The 25319-nt window shown below is 32.9% G+C and overlaps 4 protein-coding genes across 4 annotated transcripts; all 4 read right to left on the minus strand.

Annotated features, from left to right (window-relative positions):
* Nucleotides 1–141: 141 nt before the first annotated feature.
* On the minus strand, nt 142–1220 carry LOC125586955 (histidine biosynthesis bifunctional protein hisIE, chloroplastic-like). The gene is made up of 4 exons (XM_048756895.1): nt 978–1220; nt 792–887; nt 566–717; nt 142–479 (listed from the first exon to the last, which is right to left on the minus strand). The coding sequence occupies exons 1-4, from the start codon at nt 1134–1136 to the stop codon at nt 281–283; spliced, it is 606 nt and encodes a 201-aa protein (XP_048612852.1). The 5' UTR covers nt 1137–1220; the 3' UTR covers nt 142–280.
* Nucleotides 1221–18402: 17182 nt separating this feature from the next.
* Nucleotides 18403–21153, minus strand: LOC106389599 (replication factor A protein 1-like). The gene is made up of 11 exons (XM_048756896.1): nt 21041–21153; nt 20706–20955; nt 20295–20568; nt 20103–20193; nt 19906–20030; nt 19722–19803; nt 19536–19653; nt 19289–19452; nt 19086–19200; nt 18854–19006; nt 18403–18781 (listed from the first exon to the last, which is right to left on the minus strand). The coding sequence occupies exons 2-11, from the start codon at nt 20871–20873 to the stop codon at nt 18632–18634; spliced, it is 1440 nt and encodes a 479-aa protein (XP_048612853.1). The 5' UTR covers nt 20874–20955; nt 21041–21153; the 3' UTR covers nt 18403–18631.
* A 245-nt stretch (nt 21154–21398) lies between these two features.
* Nucleotides 21399–24894, minus strand: LOC125586957 (protein phosphatase 1 regulatory inhibitor subunit PPP1R7 homolog). The gene is made up of 5 exons (XM_048756899.1): nt 23918–24894; nt 23708–23850; nt 23518–23619; nt 23296–23430; nt 21399–23176 (listed from the first exon to the last, which is right to left on the minus strand). The coding sequence occupies exons 1-4, from the start codon at nt 24092–24094 to the stop codon at nt 23412–23414; spliced, it is 441 nt and encodes a 146-aa protein (XP_048612856.1). The 5' UTR covers nt 24095–24894; the 3' UTR covers nt 21399–23176; nt 23296–23411.
* Nucleotides 24097–24800, minus strand: LOC125587162 (protein phosphatase 1 regulatory inhibitor subunit PPP1R7 homolog). The gene is made up of 3 exons (XM_048757335.1): nt 24788–24800; nt 24445–24668; nt 24097–24363 (listed from the first exon to the last, which is right to left on the minus strand). Exons 1-3 carry the CDS (start codon nt 24798–24800, stop codon nt 24097–24099), a joined length of 504 nt encoding a protein of 167 aa, XP_048613292.1.
* Nucleotides 24895–25319: the final 425 nt, after the last annotated feature.

Raw genomic sequence — 25319 nt, forward strand, 5'->3', positions numbered from 1 at the left:
ATTTTTCATTTAGAGTAAAAATGTTCCAATTATAATTTATTTATCACTCTATAATAGAGTAAAAAATAGGCTAACTCCAAATATAGAGTAACTTGTTTATTTTATACTTCACTCTATTTTTTATTCTAAAATAGAGTATCATTGGAGCAAACTCAAACTATATTAAAGAGTTACTTTATTTTAGAGTAAAAATTAGAACAAGCGATTGGAAATGGTCTTACGACTAACTTGAAAGAGAATTATAGCAAATACAAAACATTATTCAAACACTAGTAAACGGTCACTTTGTGCGGTTTTGCTTCTCCTCGATCCCAGACTGAGAGAAGCGTTTTCTAAGAACTTCAAGAACGTCTTCAAACTTCACATCCCTTTTAGACATAAGCACCATCGAATGGTACAACACATCAGCCATCTCCGATGCTGTTCTTGAAGCGTCCTCCGTATCCTCCAGTGTTCTGCATAACTCGTCTGCTTCTTCCCTGAAACAAAAACACACACAGTTAAGCTCCATTAACTCGATGATATTGCAGTAACCTTTGATTGAAGAAAACCGACAAAAAATTACCTGATCTTTGAGCAAAGCAGAGCGTCATCCGTCAATAACCGTCGAGTCCATGATGGTTTGCCTTCTTGAGGAGCTGATGATTCTTCTTTCAGCTTCGAAATGATTGATTCTAGTGAATACAATGTTGTTAATGCTAGCGTGTTTCCTGCAGCCTGTGATGGGTAATTGTTGATGTTCTTCTTCCGATTTCAATATCTCTTGTCACAGAAAAAGAAAAACTGCAAACCTCATCATTGTTTAGTTGATCGAACACTGAGGTGTAGTAACAAGTCTCTGCCCCTGTGTGACAAGTAGGCCCATCAGGTGTTCCAAGGTAGATTATCTGAGCAACCACAAACCAAACTGGACAACAGTTCATCGAGAGGCAAGATCAGATTCTAGTATTATCAATGGTTTCCGGAAAAAAACATACCGAATCGCGATCGCAGTCAAGGTAAACATCGAGGACATTGATGAAGTTATTGGAAGTCTCTCCCTTAGTCCATAAGGCTGATCTAGATCGACTGAAGAATGTAGCTTTACGAGAAGTGATGGTTGTGGAGAGAGCGTCTCTGTTAGCAAAGCCTTGCATTAACAGCTCCAGTGTCAACGCTTTGTGCTATTACAACAGCTAATCCTTTGTCATCCCATTTGATGCCGTCCAGCAATTTATCTACCTAGCCCACGAAAAAAGAGTAGGCAAGATTAATAATACCAGAGACTACAAAACGGCATACCCTAAACATTGTTATTAATACAGGAATTAAGAGATCAGAATTGCAACAGAGAGTTAAAGCATTGTAAATTTGACTAAATAGGACAATATCAGAGATTCAGACGACCAAGCAAACGATGAACACCTTTAGAGGAGAATTTTCAGACCAAAAGATGGAAACCCATCAAAAGTGTTTCCTTTTTCACCAGAGATGTAACAGTACCAACCAACAGGTCAAAAGGGTAGAAGCCTGCCATCTCTGGCCAAATCTAAAGCTAACAAGATGTAACAAAGAGCATACACAAGCAAAAATAACAACAGCACACGACCAATTGTAGTAACTGAAAATATGCAGATGACCAAGCAAAAGAGAAATCCAAACCTAAAGATGGAAACCCATCAAAAAGCTTTTCATTCTCTTTCTTCTCTATACCTTACTGTTAGCAAATCGCTCTTTTATGTGTAATCAAGCTTAACAAGTTTCCAATGCAGATCAATTTATATATTTTAATAGGGAAGAGAGATAGAATTGATAACCTTAGCTTGAAGAGCAATGTTGTTATCATCAGAAGCAGCGAATACGACGACACTGGTTCTGCATCTGCTGCTTCTCTGCTTGATGCACAAGTCTTTGGGGACGAAGCAGTTACTTCTCGCCTGTAAAGACTGTGCTAGTGCATTGTACGATACCGCCACTAACGCAAAGTGAATCGTTGACGAAAGCTGCGGCGGAATTAAATAGGGTAAGGAGTGTCGGAACGGAAGGAAAACCTAAATTGTTCTCAAATCTTATACTTAAGTGACAGTGACAGTGACAGTGAAAGGCGTTTTAAACTAAAGACGAACCCATCCAATTTAATAATTTCAGTTGACCAAAATGCCCCTGGCACTACTTTCTCTTTAGTTTAATTTAATTGACCAAAAGACAAATTAATTGTGGATTGATGAACAAGAAAAAAGAAGGAAGGTGTGACTGTTAGTTGTGGAGAAAGATCCGGTTTTCGCAGAAGCAGGTTGAGCTATGAAGATGACTCAGCAGGTAATGGCTAGATCACTCTTTCTTATTTATTTCCTTAGTATTCCCACTTGTCTGAACCTAACATACATGTCTATTTTCTTTCCTCTTCTGTCAAGTTAAGAGATTAATTGAGGAGGCTGGGGAGGATATTAAAAGCATGGCATTGCTGAAAATGGGAGTGAGTGGGTGGGTGGGGTGACTTGATCTCTAGACCCAACATCTCTACTCATCTTTCTCCTCGCAAGAAAGAGACATGTGCATCCTCCCTCGCCTGAATCATGCAGAAAGCGTTCACAGGAACAAGCAGTGATCTTTCTCCATCACCTCAACCTCCTCCTCCTCAAACTATCAAGGAGCACTGGATTAGTTAGTGGCAAAGACATTGGAACTGAATTTTGAATCAAGGAGGATGAACCGTTGAGGTGATAATTCAAAAGCAGACTCTATGGATTTCGAGCTAACTGGTTTCGAATGCAGAAGCAGTGTTCCATGACGAGATCACATGTAAGTACTGTAGGTCTTTAGTCACTATAGTTTGCAGTGAGATTGCATGACTCTCTTGTTGTTCATTGATAATCAAAAGAGGAATATCTTCAGTCGAAGCAGAAAAAAAAGTAGTGGAAAAGCCGAAGTTACTTTTTGCTGGTTAAATCTTAGCTCTAGAGAATATGAGTCATGAATCTGAGTAATTGGAAAAAATACAGTTATCAATATAATTGACTTCTTTTTTGTAGTGAGATCAAATTGGAATGGAGCCAAGGTTTAGCTCAGAAGCGAGGCTAGAAAACATGAACTGAGCTTGTGAAGGAGAAGCCATTGCTCGGACCAGCATGTATTATATCGGTTCTTTCTCAAAGGCTGGGCATAATGGGAGTACTCGCTATTTTGCGTGTACTTTCTACTTGCCTTGCCTTGAACGACATTACAAAAAATGTCTACATTGATAGCACATTATTATAGCACGTTTTACTGAAGTGCTATCGTAGATGATTTAGAAATTTCGGTATTATATAATAGCATTAGATAAACGCTATGATAGAAAAAAACCTAAAATAACACTTAATTAATGCTATTTTAAGAATTACGTGAGCGGAAAAAATAAAATCACCGGTTTCACCAATACTTAGCGGGAATTTAGATTTAAGCGCCAAAAATATTATTTAAGCGGCTTAATAAAACTACGAAAGACTTATAATAACATTTTTATAATGCTAAGAAAAGATATTTGAACCCCTAAACCTTAAACATGGTTTAAAACCCTAAACACTAAACACAACCCTTAAAACTCTAATCTTTTTATATTATAACTTCAAATCTTAAAATTAAACTTAAAATTTAATCTTCTTGATCTTAAACTATAATTTCCTAACCACATATCCTTAATCTTTAATCAATCTCTATATCCTAAATCATAACTTCAAACATAAATTATACACGCTGTGTAAACATACAAACTTTTTAAATGATGACCAAAATGATAATCTTGATATTAATCTAATATTTCCAAACTTAAATATTAATTCTTAAAATAAATATCAATTTATTATGTTCAAAAATAACTTTAAACTTAAATTCCAAAGTACAAAATATAAATTTTGAAATAAAATATAAGTAAGAAAAATTATTTACAAAACAAATCATCAAAGATTGAAGGACAAAAAAAAAAAAATTTATAAAGAGTATTTTCTTGCTACGATTTAGCTACGAAATTTTTTTTAGGTCTTTATAAAATAGCCACGAAATTGCCACGGTTTTTTTATACATGCTTAAAACCCTAAACCCTAAAATTCTTTTAAACTCTAAACCTTAAATATAAACCTTAAAACTCTATTCTTTTTCATAATTTAACTTAAATGTTAAATTTAAATTCATAATTTAATTTCAAATCATAATTTAAACCCCAAATACTATATTCCAACCCCTAAACTATAAACATAAACACTATACCCCAAATCATAAATCTAAACATAAAATCTTATATTTTAAAATTTAAAATATTAAACTTTACTTTTAGATCTTATCTTCAACCCAAATCCCCTTACTCAAAACTTTCTATTCCATATACACTAAACTTTACTATACATACAATACTCTAAATATAAACTTCAAAACTAAAATTTTGAAAATTTAACTACAAATGTTAGACTTAATATTCAAATCTAATATTTTCATACTCTGATCCAAAATCTTAAATCATAGTCTTGATATTAATCAAATATTTTCAAACTTAAATCAATTCTTAAAATAAATATAAACTTATTATGTTCAAAAAAGAAAACTCTAAACTTAAATTATAAACTCGAAAATACAAAATTTTATATAAGATATAACTAAGAAAAATTACTTAGAAAACAAATTATCAAATATTTAAGAAATATTTGTGAACATGGATCATCTCTTTTGGTGAGTTGTTCCACAGATGGAGGATCATCAGTTTGCATGGATATTGTGGTACATCTGGAAAGGAAAAAATAATAAAGTCTTTAGTAATTTGGATGTGGATCCTCTGGATACCCTTAAACTGGCAGAACCAGAATCAAAACTCTGGGCTGAGGCCCAAATATTGAATGACAAAAAGATGACTCCACAGGTAGAGGCTACGACTCTTCCGTCAATTCCAGGAAGATGGTGTTTTACGGATGGTTCCTGGAAAGAGAATGATTTTTTTTCAGGTCAAGGATGGTATAGTACCTTAGAAGGATTTGAGGGTTTGATGGGGGCAAGGAATGTTCGGGCTTCCTTCTCTCCTCTTCATGCAGAGATGGAAGCCTATGGGCAATGGAATGCATGAAAAACTTACGACAATTTCAGGTTACATTTGCAACGGATTGTTATCAATTGGTGAAGATGGTTTCAGAACCAGAAAAATGGTCAGCGTTTGCAAGTTATTTGGAAGATATAAACAGCCTGAAAGAAAGTTTTTTCCGAGCAGAGATTATCTATGTACCAAGAACGCAGAACAAGAAGGCGGATAGCTTAGCCCGCAGTGCTAGGAAGGAAACGTCTTTTGTAGTTCACAAGGATCAAGATCTCTCAGTGTGGTTCACAGAGTCAATATGAGTATGTAAAGTTGATGATGAAAAAAATAAAAAAATAAAAAGAACAAAACAAAAATAAAAATAAAAATAGAAAAAGAAAGACAAAATTTCTGCCTAATCAGATTCAAATACATAAATCACACTCTTAACCATTGGATTAACTTAGATCTAAAGGTTGAGATTTATTCAATTTAATTTTTATTTTTTTCTTCTCCCTCTCTCACGACAGATCTCATCTCATCTCCTTCTCTGCTTTTTTTTTCCCGATTCTCTCTTCTTCACTCTAACCTCTCATTCTCATATCTCATATCTCTCTTCTCTCTCATCTCTCTCAACGCCTCTCTCTTCTCTCTCATCTCTCTCAACGCCTCTCTCATCTTACCACCACCGTGTCTCCTCCTCGTCTCATCACCACCGTTTTCCCCCTTGTCTCACCACCACCACGGTCGACGTCTCTCTCTCTCTATCTCTCTCTCAACGCCTCTCTCATCTTACCACCACCGTGTCTCCTCCTCGTCTCACCACCACTGTTTTCCCCCTTGTCTCACCACCACCACGGTCGACGTCTCTCTCTCTCTCATCTCTCTCTCGTCTCGTGACGGCTGGAGGAATCAAAGTTCATGGCTGCTTGAAGAGGGACAAGGCCATGGAGGAGGCGGCAGGAGTTTTCTCTTTAGGTTTAGGTTTTTTAGGTCTGGTTAAGTGTAAACCGAGTTAGGAAAATTATAGTGGTCTGATTTTATATTTTAATTTCTGGTTTAGTTTTGTAAACCAGAATTAATCTATAAACCAAATTTAATTTATTAATAAAATTTATTTTATTTTCAGTTACAAAATAGTTTTCGATTTAATTTATAATTATTTAACTTTTAACTAATTAATCCTAATTAAATATTCAAAATAATTTTTAATTGTTATATTTCTAGTTATAGCATTATATCAATGTCATTATATGTACATCCTAACACAAATCAGAAGCTACAGTTAAGTTAATAATATCATATAAGTGTTGCTATCGTATCTGTATATTTCGTAGCGTTCAGAAAACACTATCGTAGGAGGGGTACCTATGATTACTGCCGCATACATAACATTTGTGAATTCACTATCAAACATATACTATAGCATATTTCTCGCGCTAACAATGTACATATTTCTTGTAGTGCGAGTAATAAAATTTTTGACTTGTACTTACTTGCTATTTCGAGTACTTGATCAAAAATGAATTACTTGCAAGTTACTTGCTCCGCTCTATTACTTGCTATTTACGAACAGTTTGAACTATTTACGAGTATTTGTGATCTATTTACGAGTTTTTCTGAGTATTTAAGAACTACCTAGTAAATAATATTCTGTTAGAAATAGACATAAAGTTTGTTTTGTTTATTCTTTACTTAAAGTAACATGTGAATTACTTTAAACAAAATATTTTTTCATATTATAAAGAAGAAAAATAAAAAATATATAAATATTTCAATATATAAACATTGTATAATTTTCGACAAAAAATGTCTTCTCTAAGAAGTAACAAGTAATAACAAGCCATATAGCTAAATTTTTAATACTTGTTACTATTTAATACTTGACTAGATGACGACTAAGTATTTAAAAATCAAGACGGATACGAAACAAGTAACAATTATAAGAAGAGTAATTAGTATTTTTGTTCAATCATAAATGTAAAAGTAAAAGAAAAAATAAATATGAACAAGTATTTTATAGATCATGTGACAAATACTAAATAATAGAGCAAGTAACGGGACAAGTAACGAGTCAAGTACTAGAATAATAATGATACTTGATACTTGACTTGATTTTGCAATTAATGAAAATTGTCGACTTGTTATTTGCCTTGAAAACAACAAGTACTTGAATTTCGAGACGGTACGAGTCGAGTAGCGAATTTAAGGCGAGTAACGAGTAATAGTCCTGAAGTTGAGCTATCATCTACTTGGTTGTTTTTTTTCCTTTAATAAAAGGTTTTATCCATGTAGTTAATTTCAGGGATCCGAGCTTGATGATGAAAGAAAGACTTAGATGGGGAGATCCAATGGCTCATTTGGTCAACGTATTGTTTATACATCTGCTTACTCTATAAACCCATCACCAACCGAGACCGCCTTTCTATAGAAACAAATGACCCCAAGAGCTCACATCGACGGGAAGGTTTGGCACCTCCATGTCGGCTCTTCGCCACCTTGGAGCACGAGACACCTCTTATGGATCTAGGGGCCGACGAGAAGATGAAAGTCTGGATTTTCATACCACAAAGTATCCCCAAGCACAACTGGTTAACTAGAGGATTAGAAGCTACACCTAGTCCGTATGGAATCAAACCCGGTAGACATTATTGGGATGGAGTTGACTGCAGTAAGTAATACAGGTTAGTATTTTCTGGTATAATGTGTATACTAAAATAAAAGTCCATTAGAAGCCTATTTGTGTAATCTGTGTTTTTGGTTTATAGGACATGAGAAGGATAGGTTTAAGAAGACGAGGGAGTAAAAAACAACAAAAGAGAAGCTTACCTTTATAAAATAAGTTAACGTTTGACTGTGTGTCTTTTGTTTGGATTCCACGTTCTGAAAACAAGGTTGCTGATGCTCTGGCAAAGTATGCCTTGATGCTCTGGCAAAGTATGCCTTGTCGAACGCATCCTTGGGCTGTTTATGATATGTAATCAGAATTTGTTGGGCTAAATGTGGTTTGGTTCAGGAAATAACCTCTCTAAACTGATGAACTATGGGTTTGATATGTTAAGACAAACCGAGTCTGGTTCTGTTTGATATTCTAGATAACAGTACAGTATGGTTTTCGGTTTAATTAACCGAACTCAATGTTAAGAAAGTATGTAGTTCTAAACGGAACTCAATTGTTAATTTTCCGGGTTGTATAATATAAACATATTGGTAACAAAAAAATGTTCGATTTAACATCATGGAAATATAATCGAATAAATAAAAAAGAACCAAAAAGTATAGTTGTCACTTGTCTGTGATGCATGTAACTAAAGGGTTTGATTCGGGGATTTTGTATGGGCCATGCTGCCCGTGCCCTTTGAGTTTAATTGAGTTTCTGTTAATTTAATCAGCAAAACTATATAAATTTGTAATTGGTGGTCAAATCTCCAAAACCTCCTAATTATTTTATTTTCTTATTATATAAAGGAGCACGTACGTGCAAATATGTACGGAGACTAGTTAAACTTAAGACATTAATTTTGGTTATTGCATAAACTAGTTCACTTGAAACTATCTTTAACTTTGTCTATTTTTCCCCGGGATAATAATACTAATTGTGTTTTCTTTCCGTCAATAAAATAAAATATAACTCAAATTAAAGGCAAAGATTAAGCAAACCTGGGAAATAGGGAAAGGACGAGCGGATTGGAATTTTACGTAATCTTCTTTGAAAGCAGAGAATCACCTGATAACTTCTTTTATCTTTTCTAACTTGGAAGAACTATTCCTTTCTTATTTTATAATTCCTTTTAACTTTAGTAATTTTCATATTCTTTCCTTTTTTTTTACTTAAGCTTTGGTGCATTATATTTAAAAGTGGCAACTGTTACAATTACAAAATCGTGATTGATCACACTAGACGTGAAATAGGAAAAGAGGTAATTTTCATATTCATCATCAGCAAACCAATTATAACTGATTTCCAAATTTGTAAGTTTTGAAAACTTATCTATTTTTATTACTCTATATCAAAGGTTTATCGCTTATTTCATCAGCTTATTTGTCTGATCCCAAAGGTTGCAAGAAAATGAGATTAACAACGAAGGCATTGCATGAATATTAAAAGTAAGCACAAAACACCATTTAGTCGATTTTCAAAATAACTTGTTGCATTCTATTTTTTTCATATGTAATTACAAAGACAAACGATAATATATTTACAAACTTGTAGTTCAATAAACGTTTCGCTGTTAACTCTTTAACTTCTGTTTCGATTGAATTAAAGGGAAATTTTCAAAATAACTAACTTTCTATTTTATATGCATGATTCTCGTACTCGATCAAATTTCTATAATTACCACTGTTTTCGAAGATTTCAGTTCAAATTAATAGCTGAAAGGAAAAGGCGAGACATAAGGAAAGTACGTAGGCCATACATGATTTGAAACTGAAGTTTTCCTCTTTAACAAATTTTGAAACGGGTTACGATGTATATAGATAACGGCCAGCACTCTTAAAAAATCAGTGCAAAACGTATTAAAAGCGATATTTCTAAGGAGCTATTTAGCGAACTAAGCCACCAAAATATTGGAAGGCCGGTCTAATGTTATGCAATGCCCTAAGCTAGTTTAAAAATCATGTCCTTATATATAGCTTATCCAAAATTATAACACAATAAAAATACAAATATTTTAAACTTTTATAAAACAATAGAATACATTCAACTTTTTTTTTATAAAATAGTAAATTTTTAAATTAAAAACAAAGTTTTTTTTTACATTTTTCTCCCTACAAAATCATTCAATAAATATCGTATAGTCAAATATTTCAATAATAGATGTGTCAGTTGATTACAAAACCAATCCGTTTAATTTCTCATGTTGTAATTTGGACCGCAAATAATTTCTAAAAGTTTCAGTTTTGAAAACCTTCTTGTATATTTGATTATAATATTCTCTTTATAAAAAAACAAATACTTCAATAAGGTCTCCAACTTTTCTGGTTTTGATTAAAAAAAATTATTTCCATTAACAAATTATAATGAATTAGGTTTAAATCCATACTCTTGTTTATTTATTTTTAAGATTTCAAACATGATGTTCTCATGCCATCATAACTAACATTGCATAACAAATATTCTTTTGACTATAAAACTATCAATTTTATTTATTTATTTATCTTTTTTTTTTTTTTTGGAACATAATTTATTTATTTATCTATATCTATCTATCTATATATATATATATATATGTTAGTATCTCTCCTGTTTTGCCACGTGTAAAGTCGTTCGCTGCAGAGGCGACACGTGTCCGTCACAACATTATTTGAGCTTCAGACTTATAAATTTTGGGCCTTATACAACTCTAATTTTTCAAGTCCGGTAACCCACAAAGTCCACCTCTGAACCAGCAGACGTGATCAATTATATATAGATAGATAACAAAAAAAATCTACGTCATCGTAAACTACTTTACCACTTAAATTATTTCTCGATCTCTTTAGGCTCTATTATTTATGACTCTAAACTTTGATTTGGGTCAATACAATAATATTATTCTTACTATAGTCAACTAGCAAATGAAAAATAGATTTGATTCATCCGCCAATTTATTTTTCTAAGTTAATATATGATCAATAATTGTATTCCAATTTTAATTTATAAATAAATAGAATGACGAGAGGTTTGAGATCAAACATTAAAATCGATGTGCCGTTAACCAGTACTACAAAGCTCTGCACACATGAAATTAGCCATGTGTTTACCCGTAACTGAAGAATCGAACCTTACTAAATAAAAAACAAAATCGAAACAAAATCAAATTTTATAAATCAGGTATATTTCAATATATCATGTATTCTATATTTTTCTGAAACTAAAATATCAAAAACAAACGAGAACCGAACCAAAATCAATAAGTATCTCAATTTGAAATATAATTTACAAATCTAAAATATTAAATAAACTTAGTTTTACAGTAACAAATATCATAAACTTATTATTTATAAACTGAACTATCCAAAATGAATTATATGAATATCACTTCCCTAAATTATTTAAAATTATATAAACTACCTGATAATTTATCCAAAAAACTTAAATCACCTGTTTTTTTCCTGGCAAAAAATAATTTATCAATAAAATTTACTCAAATTAACCAAAATAATCTGAAACGTCCGTAACCGAAAGAGACCCGATTTTGTTTTTGATATTAGCTGGTTCCCCACTTTGTTGTCCAAACTGAACCAAAAAAACAAAATATCCGAACGAGAATTGAATCAAATTTTATAAATAACCGAACATATCTTATATCTGTAGAATTAAAAAATAAAATAAAATAAACCCAAACAATTCAAAAAAAAAAATTATAAAAAAGTTTGAATTTTAAAAAAAGTATAATTCGAAAACATAAAAAAAAATATGTTTTTTATTTAAATAATTATTTGTTATATATATATCAAGAATAAGGATATAAGAGTCTTTTGCCACTTATTGAAAATATATTTTTAAAAATGCCCCTTTAGTGATGGTAAAAATCAATAATGGTACCATGAATGTGGTAAACATGAAATTTCACCTATTATCTATTTAAAGTTAATATTTTCTTTTATTATGTCAAATTGAACTAAGAATAATAAGAAGATATATATATATATATATATATATATATTTTCATATTATTCTGAATTGTTTTTTGCTAATTTTGTATTCTCTGAAAAAATAGAATAATGAAGGATATTGTCATTTTAATTCCAAACCAAAAATGTTTATTAAAAATAAGGGCACTCGCACTGGTTGAAATTCATCAGTCTCTAACAAATTTAAAAATATTAAAAGCTGAAAAAGAAGAAAGATAAAGAATAAAAAAGGAAGAGCAAGAGTGGTATCTGTGGGAAGAGCTTTCATACATTTCTAAAGAATCGGTGAATACATGTGGTATCATTTTACAGGTTTTTTTATTTTAATTTTTAAAATTATTAATAACTAAATTATGTACAAAAATAATAATAAAAATATTAGTGAAGTACTCTACTTGCTATTTTACCACTAATGATGCCCTAACAGATCTTGAATTCTATTCATTATTGTTTTTTATAATATAGTTTTCAATCCACCATGATTTTTAAATACTTCATAAAATTAATATAAATTTATATAAAACAGTTTTTATTATTAACTTCCCGCCCGTAGGGCGGGCCGATCCTAGTATATATATATATATTAATAAAACTAAACTAAAGTTGTTCTATCAGTCTAGATGCCATAATCAATGGTTTGAGTGGTTTACCCTCTGAACCGGCCCTGCTAATTGGTTCAATGCTGAACTGCTAAAATTCATTATACATCCTTCAACTAGAGTGAGCATTCAATATATTTTGTTTGTCGCTGAAAAATATTAGTTAGTAGACAACGATATAACTAGAAAGATTAACAAAAATAATTACGAGGATTTGATCCTCGCAAAACTCATCCATGCATATATGTGGTGAAAACATTCTAACCAGTCAGGCAAGAGAGGTCACTAATATACTACTAGCTAACGTATTTAACGAAGCTACTCACGCTGAACCCAACTCACACATGACTCATACGACAGAAAAATTGATAAATGAACGATCAACCGATCACATAATTCTCAGTGACCTGAGCTCTTATTAGAGATTTCATGAAAAGGATTCAAAAGATTTTGCGAGACACTTTCATTTCGATACTATCGTGTAACCTAAACATTTTTCATCTAAGAGCAACCGAAGATCACATCGTGCAATTGTTCTCTAACCCAAACTGGTCCCGACTCAGTTTTACTTTAATTTTAGTAGGTTCTCCAAAGACACCAAAATGAAGTTATGAACAACATTGACCGTCTTTTATATGGTGTATATAAGTTTGCTCACTATTCAGAAATGATCAGGAACATGTTTAAAATGCAAAAACCAGAATCTTGGACGAATTGGACACTAGTTAGACACAAGTTCATGAACGTAATTGTGGTACTCTTAAGATTTTCATGGTGTTTTAAAACATAAGTGAATATGTTTTTAACACTTTATTTTATTAATTTAGTTTGAAACTATGATTTAAAATTCGACATATGAAATACAAAAAGAAAGCTAATGGTCTTTTCCATGACATGTTAACAGCATCATAGTTTAGGGTAAATAATTAGACATCCTCGTACCTATACTGGCATACAAACTTCTCTTGATTTATATAGATTTCCCTTTTATTTCAAACACAAAACTAACCCATATTTTTTTTTTGAACTTTGACTTGTCTCTTTCACCCCCAAAGTTCAGATTATTTACGAAAATGTCATCACTTTCTTTCTTGTATACGACTTACATGAAAGTCTTCTGGTCAATGCAGAGGTTAATTTTGCAATTGACTTTTAAATGTGTTTTTCTAGACGACTTACATGGAATTCGCCCATCTTTGTTTGTTAAAAAAAAAATCGAGACGACTTCCATGTAAGTCGTCAAAGGTAAACTGGTTAGTTTTGCATTTGACCGGATTGTGTCAAAAATTTGACTGTTCCTGGACGACTTACATGTGAGTCGTCTCAGGTTAGTTTTGCAATTAAAAAATAAAACAAAAAAAATTATTTTTGTCTAGACGACTTACATGGATGGACGACTTCCACGAAAGTCGTCCATGATTTTATTCCGAGATTCTGGTCAAACCTTGCTTATCTTGGATGACTTCCATGTAAGTCGTCGGACAGACGGCTTCCGTATAAGTCGTCTAAAAAAATATTTTTTTGTTTTGTTTTTCAATTGCAAAACTAACCTGAGACGACTTACATGGAAGTCGTCTAGGTATAACAAAATATTGATTTTTTATTTTTTTACTGGACGACTTACATGTAAGTCGTCCAGGAAAAGTCAAATTTCTGACACAATCCGGTCAAATGCAAAACTAACCAAATTTTCCTAGAAGACTTACATGAAAGTCGTCTCAAATTTTTTTTTTAACAAACAAAGATGGACGACTTCCATGTAAGTCATCTAGGTTAAAAATCAATTGCAAAACTAACCTAAATGGACGACTTCCTAGAAGTCTACCAGACGACCTCCGTGGAAGTCGTCTGCGTCAATGTTTAATAAACTTTCATTTTCTCTAAAATTATAAAGACTTTTTAATTTTTTTTTAATTCATGTATATTAGTAAATATTGGGGCTACTGAATGAAATTTATAACTTAATTGGTGATATTTATAAGGTTACCAACATTCACGCTTAGTAAAATTTCTAACTAATTGAGAAGACTTCCGTGGAAGTCTTCTACGTTAGTTTTTGTAAATTTGTTAAGTAACTTCAAGAATATCAAGTAACATGGTTTAATGTGTCTTCTCAGATCATAAGATATACTTTTTACTTATGTATCTAATGAAAGTGTTCTAGCTTTGAACTTATGTAATGTTTTATCTTTTGTGAATTTGACTAAGTTTTCTTGAGAATTCTTCTCCCTTAGTTGTAATAAATTTGATTAATTTTTTGTGTTATTGTGTTTTTATATTGAAGTTGTATCAATAACTTCAATTATGTCAAGTAATTTTGGCAAGATAATGTCGTGGAAAATGAACATATTTACCAAACTTTTTCATTAATATCTCTTCAAATTTACAAAAAAAATCACAACTAAAAGAGTACACATGCAAATCACAAACAGACCGCAAACAAAACTATTATAGATCATTTCTCTACAAAGACAAGCTTAGTCTCCACTTGATATGGAAGAAGACTCCGTCAGAAGACTTCCTGGAAGTCGTCTGGAAGACTTATTTGAAGCCGTCTGGAAGACTTCCTGGAAGTCGTCTGGAAGACTTCTTCGAAGTCGTCTGGAAGACTTCCTGGAAGTCTTCTAGCGCATTATCTTTTAGAAGACTTCGAGAAGACTTCCCATAGGTCTTTCAAAGTCTGATCCAGATCTGAAAAACATGTATATCAAACCTAGATCTGTAAAACCTGCATATCATATCAAAAAACATTCAAATGGCTTAAAAACAGAGAAAATGAGTGGAAAATTAGATAGACATACTTTTATAGAACACAAAAAGTACATATCCAAGTGGAAGATGAGAACCATCTGATTAAAACCTGAAACAAAAAAAATAGACTAGTGAGAAAGACATGAGACAAAAATGAAAAATTCATTTAAAGTTTAGTCTTTTCAAGTCAAAGAGATTAGAGTGGGTTTGGAGAGTTTTAGTTTAGGAAAAAAGTATGAATTTTATGCAACAGGAGGTTACCAAATGAAGAAAAATCAACATAAGAACTTGCCAAAACGCTCAGATCTATTATGAAAGGGAGATATGGGAGAAGACTCCATCAGAAGGCTTCCTGAAAGTCGTGTGGAAGACTTCCTGGAAGTCGTCTGGAAGTCTTCTAGCCCAGAAGCCTTCCAGATCTGAAAAACCTGCATATCCAAATCCAGATCTGAAAAACTTGCATCTCCCAAAACGTTCAAATGGCTTAAAAACAGAGAAAATGAGTGAAATATTAGATAGATCTACCTTTATAGAACACACAAAAATACATATCTAAAATTAATAAATTTACCTTTAAATGAGTGGAAGATGAGAACCATGTGATGAAAAACCTGCAAAACAAGATAAACTAGTGAGAAAGACATGAGATAAAAATAAAAAATTGATATAAAGTTTGGTGTTCATAAGTTCAAAGAGATTAGAGAGAGGTTGGAGAGTTTTAGAATGAGTAACATACCATTTTTGTTGCAGCCATTTGAGAGGAGGAGAGAAAATGGAACAAAAAATTTTATATATGGAACAAAAAATTCCAATAAGGTTAAATATTTTCGATCAGAAGACTTACTAGACGACTTACTTGTAAGTCGCCCAGAAGACTTCAATATTTTTAGCGGGAAACTAAAATATTTTTAGCGGGAGTTAGAAGACTTCCTAGACGACTTACATGTTAGTCGTCTAGACCCTAAACATAACCCCTAAACTAAATTAACTAACTAAACACTTCATAAAATCAAATTAAACTTAAAAAGTGTTTACTATACACAGAAATAATCACATGTAGATGAAAATTTAATTTTTCAAAAAAACATTTAAGCTTTCCAAAATCTAACCCTAAGAATACATACAATACTACAACATATGTTGCCAAACCCTAGACTAAAGAATATCGTGATTCACTACTTTCACTCATCTATGTTGAAAACAATTCAATTTTATTATATCTTAATTTATATCACTTAAAACTGTTTATAATTACATGATTTAATTTTTCGCTTATCAAAATATTTTTTGCAAAATTTATAAATTATTTTTAAGATCAACTATACCAGACGACTTCCGTGGACGCCGTCCAGAAGACTTAACAGAATCTCAGAAGACTCAGAAGACTTAGCGGGAATATATTCGTAAAAATGAGTTCTGTTTTTTTGTTTGGTCACAAGGAGTTGGCTGTAATTTCACAAGACTTTTGGGTTATTTTTGCATTTGATTCAATGGTATACTTTTAACTTGAGTCATATTTGGTAAATTCCCCTTTATTGTTTTTATCAATATTTTTTATTATTAGTTTTGGGAAGTCACAATGATCCGGCTGAAAGCAAAATACAAATAAGAACATAAAATCCTAGAGATTTAAACATAAACACCAAAATCAAAAATTGATTTAAAAGTTACATGGTTATTTTGATATCTAAATATATTCTTACCTACCGAACATGGAATATGATCTAACAATGCAGTGGAAAAATGTATAAACGGGAACATAAGGAATAAAAATAGAAGCCACAAAGCTGAAGAACATGTTTTATCTTTATTAGTAAAACAAATCCAGAAGACAAAATGCAGTGTAAGACGAGAAGGAAGTTTTAAAAAAAAAAAAAAAAATGCGACGAGATAGGAAGTGTTCTGGGGGCATTGACTATACTTTTCTTGCACATTAATAAAAACTAGGGGCGGAGCCCCGCGCAAGCGCGGGGACGTTAGCATAACCGAAATTGTGGAATTACAAAGTGTTGATGGTGATGGTTTGTAGAGTTTGAGTAGAAATGTAAAGGTTGTAGAAGTGTTAGGAGTTGTTTTAAGAGAAGAGGATTGGTGTATTTTCTATTATTATGCTTAGTGCAGATGTGGAAAATGTGTAATATTCGATGGGGGGAAATTATTGATTTAGAAGAAAATGTAGCATTGACATTAGGTAAACCCTTTTGTAACTATTAAACATGAGAAACAATTATAAGCGGATGGAGTAATGCGGTTTTAAAAAAAGATGAAATAGAGAAAATCTTGAAATGTCTTGAAGAAGCAATGCATAGCAACTGAGAAATATAAAGAAACAGAAGCAGAGTTCGGTTCACATTGTTTTCATTTGGAAACATTACTCAGTTGAGTATTTGAGACCATCTTTGTCCGCTTCATTTGTTGACGTATAGGTGGCAGCAGCGGAAGTTGATGATTCTCCATAATCCATTTTTCCTTCTTTTTTTGCATTGATGGTTAAAATCTGTATAAGTTAGTGTAAAAAATATGAGACATATGAAAACGTTTAGATTAATTAATACTATAATACCTCTTTGTTAGGAATGACGCTCATTCCAGAGACGGAGAGGATAATGGTGTTCTCGATTCGATGATTATTTATATGGAAGAGAAGAAGAGTAGAGATCGTTTGGCTTCTGTCTCCTGTTAATGCAAAGTAACGTATTTCCAAACTCATAATTAGACACTTTTGCCTTATGTGCTGCGTGTACTTATTAATAGTCACAACGTCTATGGTAACATGTAACGATTAACTATTCCGTCATAATATTATGCATTTGTTACTGATAAATTTATTTCCCATCAGCTACATTTTAGATTACAAATGTAAAATAATGACCTACTTATTTTTAAAAATCTGATTGCATGGAGATTAATAACCCCAAAATTCATTTTCGTATGCTTTTTGGTATATATATGATTTTAAAATGGCTTATATAAGTTGAATGGTTAATTTTTTTTTAATCATTAACTTAACTTGTCAACTATTTTATATCAAAACGTAGATGCATATTTAATTTGTGATCCGTAAACTACATTTGTATGAAAATTTAACTTTTTAAAAGTGTTGATTGCTTGGATTTTAATAACTTGAGGCACACGCTCCCGTTTTATAGTTAAAAATGCTAAATACAATTATATTAAGAGCATGAATAGCCATTAGTCTGATACAAATTTAAACAGGCTTGTATAGATTGAATCATATTTTTTAAAACGTCTTCACTGCTTCAATCGTATTTACTATGCATTGCTTGAAACGTCTAATTGTTAGATCTAACCTTATAGAATTTAATTAACTAACTCTTATATGATGTCTTCTCCCAAATAAGACCTGTTTAATTTTATGTTGTCACCTAGATTTCATTTATAATTCCATATCGGTTTGTATGCAAAACAACATTTTCTGCATTTTCTTACAATCAAACTTAATATAACGTCAACCCATCGTAGATATTAAATTAAAAAGTCTTTCCTCATAAGAGGTACGTAGACGGAAACATATTCCAAAACTGGAAAATACTGGAAAGTCCAAAAAAACAAATGCATAGTAATTAAAGGTACTGATAATTAAAAAAACGGGAGCAGAGTTGGGTTGACGGATCACAGCTTAGTAGCTTCACTCACGGGGACGTTTGCGGTTACCATCCTTCAACTGACCACCGGTTGGATTTGGATCATACGCTTCACCTTCAACCAAGGTACCAGCGGAAGCAGATGTTTCGCCACTCTCTCCACCAACAATTGAAGCCTCTTTGGTGTTGAAAGTCTGGTAAACGAATGAACATGTGTTATAATGTGTAGGTTAATGTAAAATTTAACACAATCATATATATAATACCTCAGGTTCGATGTGGTCACTTATTCCACAAACAGTGAAAGTGCGGTGGTTTGGGGTGAAATTGAACGGGGTAACACGTATCTGGAACACAAATTCTTTTCCACCAAGTTCTTCTAGACACTGTTGGAGCTGCTCGCCCCCACCACCATTCATCTACAATAAGTGAAAACATTTTGTAACTTCACAATGCAGTGTATACTTTGTATAATTTTTATGTTTTTTGAAAACAAACCTCTTCGACAGTTAGAGTTGCAGCATCTTTCTTTATGAGATTAAGCATCTCTCTGTCGAAAACCACAAAAGTGGCATTGTCATTCCCATCATCAACAGACAATTCAACACGATACCTGGAAAAAACGGATTTAGTGAGCACAATGGAAAGAAGTGGTCTCCAAGAAACAATGATTCCGATACTAAACTGTTAAAAATGCTCACTTTATAACACCGGTGACGTTGGCATTAACACAATGGTTGCAACGTAGGGAATTGCCTGATTGATATAACTTTCTGCTGCAGCCAGTGCATGAAACAAAAGACCACCCATTCTGTTGGAGAACCTCAAGCACTCGAGCCTTGCAGATGAACTCTGCTTCTTGGGTCTACCAAGCGAACATCAAAACATCTTATAAGACTAATTTCAACTTAGACGACACTTCCTACTTTAAATAAATATTACTGTTACCTGCTCATCAGAGTTGGAGATGAATTTGTTGAGATCTCCAATGGAGACATGTTCCTTTTTCTTGATCGCTTCCTTGGTATCGATGCAAGGAAAAGCTTCACCAACTGGTCCTCCTAAGCTGGAAGCGAATCATATATGTTAGAAAGTGACTAATTCAAGATTAATATAATCAAAGTGAAATATTACCTAGCTGTGAACTGGGCGATGGCTGGAAGATTCATGTCGGAATAAAATTTCGTGGCTGGGGTGGAGTTGAGGTACAAATTTCCTGTAGAGAGTAAGTGTTTGGGTTGCATCATAAATTAAACCCCAAAATAATTGAATTTACCAAAAGTAGTTTGAACCAAAATTTTTAAAAGATATTACAAACCTCCAAAGATTTTTGGATTCACAGTTGTGACCACCATAACAGACTGTGCTCTTTTGCCTGAGCTGATGAGTCCCCGAAAGGTTGCCGCAGCTTCATCCCATAAGGACAGATACACCACAACATTACTGCAAAAAAAGTTGTTTCAATGACGATGCCACGTTCATAAAAGTTTTTGAGATAAGTTTTTGTTAGCTTACGGTTCGATGACGAAGCGGACAACAACTCGAGTCATCACTGTAGCGTCCGAAAGATCGGAACCTTGGACGAAACGAATCATTCCTACAACATCTGCAACGTGAAACACATATACTGTCTCAGCCTGAGACCATAATTAAGACAATTTTTAAAGTGAATAAAATTATTTCGAGAATAATATATAAGAAATAAACCTGGGAGTTCCAAGTTCGTGTTAGCAAGTGCTTGAAGATGCTCAAACTTCAAGAGCATGAATTTCTGCAGGTTGATAATGGGAGCATTGACCAAGACTTCATCAATGGTTGTTTGTGGGAGGAACCGGATCACGAATGGATTGTCTGTGATCTTGTACATCTTAGTGCATCTAGCAACCTCAAAGTGTGAAACTTTGACGACGGAACCACTTCGTAAACCTGGACGGTAGTGACCGCAGCGAGCGGCAGGATTAAACCCATGGATCACCGAATTCTGAGAACAAAACAAAAAAAAAACATGTGACCAAAACAGAACTGATGAAATTAACGGAATCAAATGGTTGGTCTTTCTCAAAAGTTTGATCGTAAATAAATGCTCAAAAGTTTGATCGTAAATAAATGGAACAGTACCTGCTCATCAAGAAAAAGCAAGGTGATTCCCATGAATTCACCTTGCTTCTTAATGTTTCTGGAGTCCCAAAAACGCAGGAGGCGAGCCACGACGAACTGAGCAGATCGACCCAAGCGGAGATCGTCGAACGATGTTGGGGCAACAACGGCGGGAGCAGAGGAAGACATCTTTGAGAGAATCTTTGGAAGCTGAAGGAAGAAATTTTAACTGAGAGTGATTGCGAGCGATCCCCACAGCCTCATCCATCTCCTATTTATAGAATAAAGAATCATCAGACGAAGAATACCGAAACGTTACAGAGTTTAGTGTAATTAAGACAACAGTTAAAGAATACATCGAAGGTGGAGGAAGGCAAAGAGATGAGAATGGTTGGCTTTACAAAACAACAGAAACAAAATCGGCGACTTGAACAATGGAAGAAGGAAAGGATGATGCCCTAGCACAAAACACATCGTTTTCTTTCAATTATTCAATATCCCATCGATTATTCAATTACACAGGCCCAACCCCAACTAACAGCCCATACAATATATTTTTGAACCCAATATAGAAACAGAACACAGGAGCCCAACCCAAAATCATATAATCAAACCAAACCGACGAAAATCAGAGAAATCAACGAATCGCCCTTCCAAATAAACCGGAAATAACATGGGACCCAGAGGCAATAAAAAAAATCTGACGTGGATCCTCTAGGAAGAGAGGAAAATCCCCTATTATATATACTAGGGTCTTTGTCCGGGCTACGCCCGGATAAATTTCTTCTTATAATTTTAATTAATTTTAGCTTGTTTATTTTCTTATAAAAGCATGTATATGTATTATTTCAAAATTGACTACCAAAAACATAAGTAATAATACAGAAATTAATTTATTATGTTCTCCAACGAATTTGAAATGAATAAACTCAGGAGTTGATTGGTAATGGTGGTAAATGTTTTAGACATCCACTTTTTTCTAAAATTTTTATTTTTAAAACAATCATATTTTATCTTTTAAAATTAAAGATATAGTATAAAGTTTTTTTGAAAAAAAATAATATATTAGTTTTCAAAATCAAATTTTCTAAAGATTTCATTTAGTGCTTTGAAAATAGATATATAGCAAAACAATTAAAACCGAAGCAAAACAATTCACAGCTTATTTTCTAAAGTAAAAACAAAAACAAAAACTTCAGAACAACCAATCAACCCCTTACTCTTTGTTGTTTATTTATTATTAAAATGAACGGAAAGTTATGAATAGTCAATATTCTTAAGTTTCAGCTAAAATTTTTTGTTTCATACAAAACAATTGTTAAATCTACATTTAATTTAAAACTTTTTTATGTATTTAGAATTATTGATTTTACATTTTCAATTTATGCCCTCTCTACAAAAAATACAAAATGACATATTTACATGTTTTTTGCATTGTTTATTTCAAATGATAAATAATTCCATTTGTATAATTAATTTACGGCTATACAATATTGATTTGATACACTAACCAAAATTCTTTTATCAAGGAGACTGAAAACTAAATTTTTTAGCTAAAGGTTAAGAAATGTTTTTCGATCAAATATCAACGGAATTAAGAGAAATGAAATTGCTTTACATGGTTTCTGATTAAAATAGATGATTTAAATCGGTTATTTTTACAAAACCAAACTATTTTATGATAAAAAAAAAAACTGAATAAAAATATCAAACAACAAAAAAATTTATTTTTCTCAAAACCACCTTATGGAAACACATTACAAAGAAAAATAAAACACAAACCAAACTAATCCAATTTTGTTTTTAAAACACCACCAGAAATTAGTCTTTAAATCATATAAACCAGAGCATCACTCTGTAGATTTGGAAACACTACATAAAATTTGAGTATAATATAGGACTGGCGATGCCTTGCAAGTGCATATAATTATGCAATGAGTATGCAAAAGCATGTTAAAAAGCCAATATTATCTTAAAAACAAACTATGTTCTTACAAAAATCTTAAAAACAAACTCTTGTTTAGCCGATAACACTAACACAATGTGTTTTAAATATTTTTTTGTTAGGCATGTGCTTAATGCCCCCTAGATTTTAATATGATGATAACTTAATAGTTGTCTTTGTGGTACATACATTGGCGTGCCAATGTTTATATCTGCCTGTGTTGCCTTTCTTCAATCTATATATGTGATTAGTGATAACATATAAACTTTATTACTCCTCCAAATGATCTAAAACATTTCACAACCAAGAAGCTTGGAAAGGCTTTACACATACATAGCATCGTTGGTTAAAAAGTATTTAAAGGTTTGATAAACATCGGGAGTAGAAGCTGGAGTGACCAACAACTCCGAAGCAGTCCACAGTCTCTGAGCTTTAAGATTGCACGATCCGGATTAGAAGTCCGAGCTTCATTACAGTCTGAAAAGTATTTGCCGCACACGTTCCTCAATCTCGGACTCGTTGCTAGGCAGCATGTCGTTGCTGCTGCCTATAAATAATTAACAGGGATCATTAAGCTATTTTTATGATGTCGTACGTTAGTTTGGATAATTCTAAATATATGATTTATAAATGAAAATCGATCAAATATTGATTTGACTTAGATACCTGAGGAACGGACTTCAAAAGCTTAGAGGTCAAGAAAAAGACAAAATCAGTGATGAGGCCGTCTCGGTCTCTTGTGAGACGCGTTCTCACGATTCCAGGATGAACACAGTTTGCAGTTACATTAGCATCCATTTTCTATACAGTGATTAGTCAAATTATCAGAAGTCATATTATATTGTTAGAAAAAAATAAGTTAATAAAAGGGTTTTAATGACTAACTACATGGAGAATCCGGGAAAGCTGTTAGCTTTAGAGCCTTCAACAGCTTCTGTGATAGCTTCAAGTATTTCTATCTGGTTGTCATTAAGCCATAAATCTTCCAGCCTACAGGTAAAGGAAAAGTCAGAACGTAAACAAACAAAAATCACCAAAATAAAAAAGTCATTCCTGAAGAAAAGGAAAAGTGAAATACTTTGTGAGGCTCTGAATGTCATCAACTGATGTGAGCTTGTTGTTCGACACGTCTAATACCCGTAGGTTAACCAACGCACTCAAGCCTTCCATTTTTGAGATACCATTATGGCTCAGATACAACTCTTCAAGAGCAACACAGTCCTGTCCACATATTTTTTTCAATGCATCAGATTTAGTAAAATGATGGTAAGAGTAAAACAACACACACCTCAAATCCTTTCATAGAGGTCAATTGATTGCTCTGCAAGCTAATCTTTTTAATACATCTGAGCCCACACAAGTTCACAACTTTGATACGGTTTCTTCCCAGCCACAGCTCTTCTAACTTTGTCAAGCTCTCCATATTCACCATCACCTGAATAAACCTCAATGCTTTCATATTCATTGCTAAAACATTGTAAAGTAATCACGACAAATCCAAACCCACAATCTATTGGACCCTAGCTCAAGAATCTGCAAGTCGTGCAAGTGTTCAGTCTCCATAATCTTGTTAACTTCATTCTTAGACACATAGAGCTCCTTCAACGTGCTAGAGGCCTTTGATAATCCTTCCAACGAAGTGATTTCATTGAAAGATACGTCAAAGACCAAAAGCCTTGAGAATATGCTTATATCTGGTACTTCCGCTAGCTTGTTATCTCTGAGAATCAGCTCCTACATATACAAATGACTATCAATCGTAAGGCCTCATATTTGTGAAATTCGCAGAATCAGAGGGTGGATGATAATAATCACCTCGATATCGGACAAGGCGTCCCAGCGAGAGAGAGGCTCGACGGCGGAGTCTTCGATTAGGTTTTGGCGAAGAGAAAGCTTCTTGAGCATAGAGAGGTGAGCGATCCTCGAGTCCAGTTCCGATAAACGGTTCACCGTGAGATCCAGGTCAGTTAGCGTCGGAGGTAACTCGATTGAATCGAGATGTAGTGGAGTATTGATTGTGGAGTTCTGGATCGAGAGAACTGAAACGATGGTGAAGAAACGGTGAAGACGAAGAGCGAGAAGCGTAGAGCCTCGTGTTATCCGTCTTGGGTTGAATTTTTTTTTTTAATTGAACTGGGTAGCAAAGCCCAATGCTAACCGACGAAGCCCATCGAAACACAGCAGAGCCCATACGAAAGCAAGAGCTTCGTGTCTTTTGCCAGCGTGTATTATTGGAATGTCTTGATTGGTTAAATATATTAGCCTACGTGGACATGCTAGAAACACTTCATATTCACCTTTTAGTATAGTATATATATATAGATGATTTAGTTATAATAAAAGTTTTTTTTTTAGTAAAAAAAAATTGTACAGCACATATAATGTCCACTGTACGTACAACTCTTCATATTCATTGAGGCGATTCTTTCAATATAAACGATTGAACCACTATATTGTTTTATTGATTATGACATCTTAAGATACCACAAAATAAATTTTAATTTGTAAAGTACTAGCCAGATTTTAAAACTCTTATTTTTAAACCAAATCATTATATTATTTTAAGAATTTCTTATAAAGTTATAATTTTATTTATGTTACAAAAAAGTTACAATTCTAGTTTTTAAGGCGTTTAAAGTACAGTTTAAAAGTTGTATGAGAATTCGTTAGCCCATTCAAAATTACTAGAG

This window comes from Brassica napus, chromosome C5, assembly GCF_020379485.1.
Source record: "Brassica napus cultivar Da-Ae chromosome C5, Da-Ae, whole genome shotgun sequence".
Lineage (NCBI taxonomy): Eukaryota > Viridiplantae > Streptophyta > Magnoliopsida > Brassicales > Brassicaceae > Brassica > Brassica napus.

Bases quoted from the DNA above. Each gene is read 5' to 3' on its own strand.
- LOC125586955 (XM_048756895.1), bottom strand. From the start codon at position 1,136: ATGCAAGGCTTTGCTAACAGAGACGCTCTCTCCACAACCATCACTTCT. The intron at 718-791 runs GTTTGCAGTTTT...TACCCATCACAG, and splicing joins ATCAACTAAACAATGATGAG to GCTGCAGGAAACACGCTAGC. The intron at 480-565 runs GTAATTTTTTGT...TTTTTGTTTCAG, and splicing joins CTGCTTTGCTCAAAGATCAG to GGAAGAAGCAGACGAGTTAT.
- LOC106389599 (XM_048756896.1), bottom strand. From the start codon at position 20,873: ATGTCTTCCTCTGCTCCCGCCGTTGTTGCCCCAACATCGTTCGACGAT. The intron at 20,569-20,705 runs GTACTGTTCCAT...TTTTGTTCTCAG, and splicing joins TGCTTTTTCTTGATGAGCAG to AATTCGGTGATCCATGGGTT. The intron at 19,654-19,721 runs GTAATATTTCAC...ATTCGCTTCCAG, and splicing joins ATCGCCCAGTTCACAGCTAG to CTTAGGAGGACCAGTTGGTG.
- LOC125587162 (XM_048757335.1), bottom strand. The intron at 24,364-24,444 runs GTGATTATTATC...TTGTATATGTAG, and splicing joins ACGCCTTGTCCGATATCGAG to GAGCTGATTCTCAGAGATAA.
- LOC125586957 (XM_048756899.1), bottom strand. From the start codon at position 24,094: ATGAATATGAAAGCATTGAGGTTTATTCAGGTGATGGTGAATATGGAG. The intron at 23,851-23,917 runs GTGTGTGTTGTT...ATATGTGGACAG, and splicing joins CCTCTATGAAAGGATTTGAG to GACTGTGTTGCTCTTGAAGA. The intron at 23,620-23,707 runs GTATTTCACTTT...CTTTACCTGTAG, and splicing joins GACATTCAGAGCCTCACAAA to GCTGGAAGATTTATGGCTTA.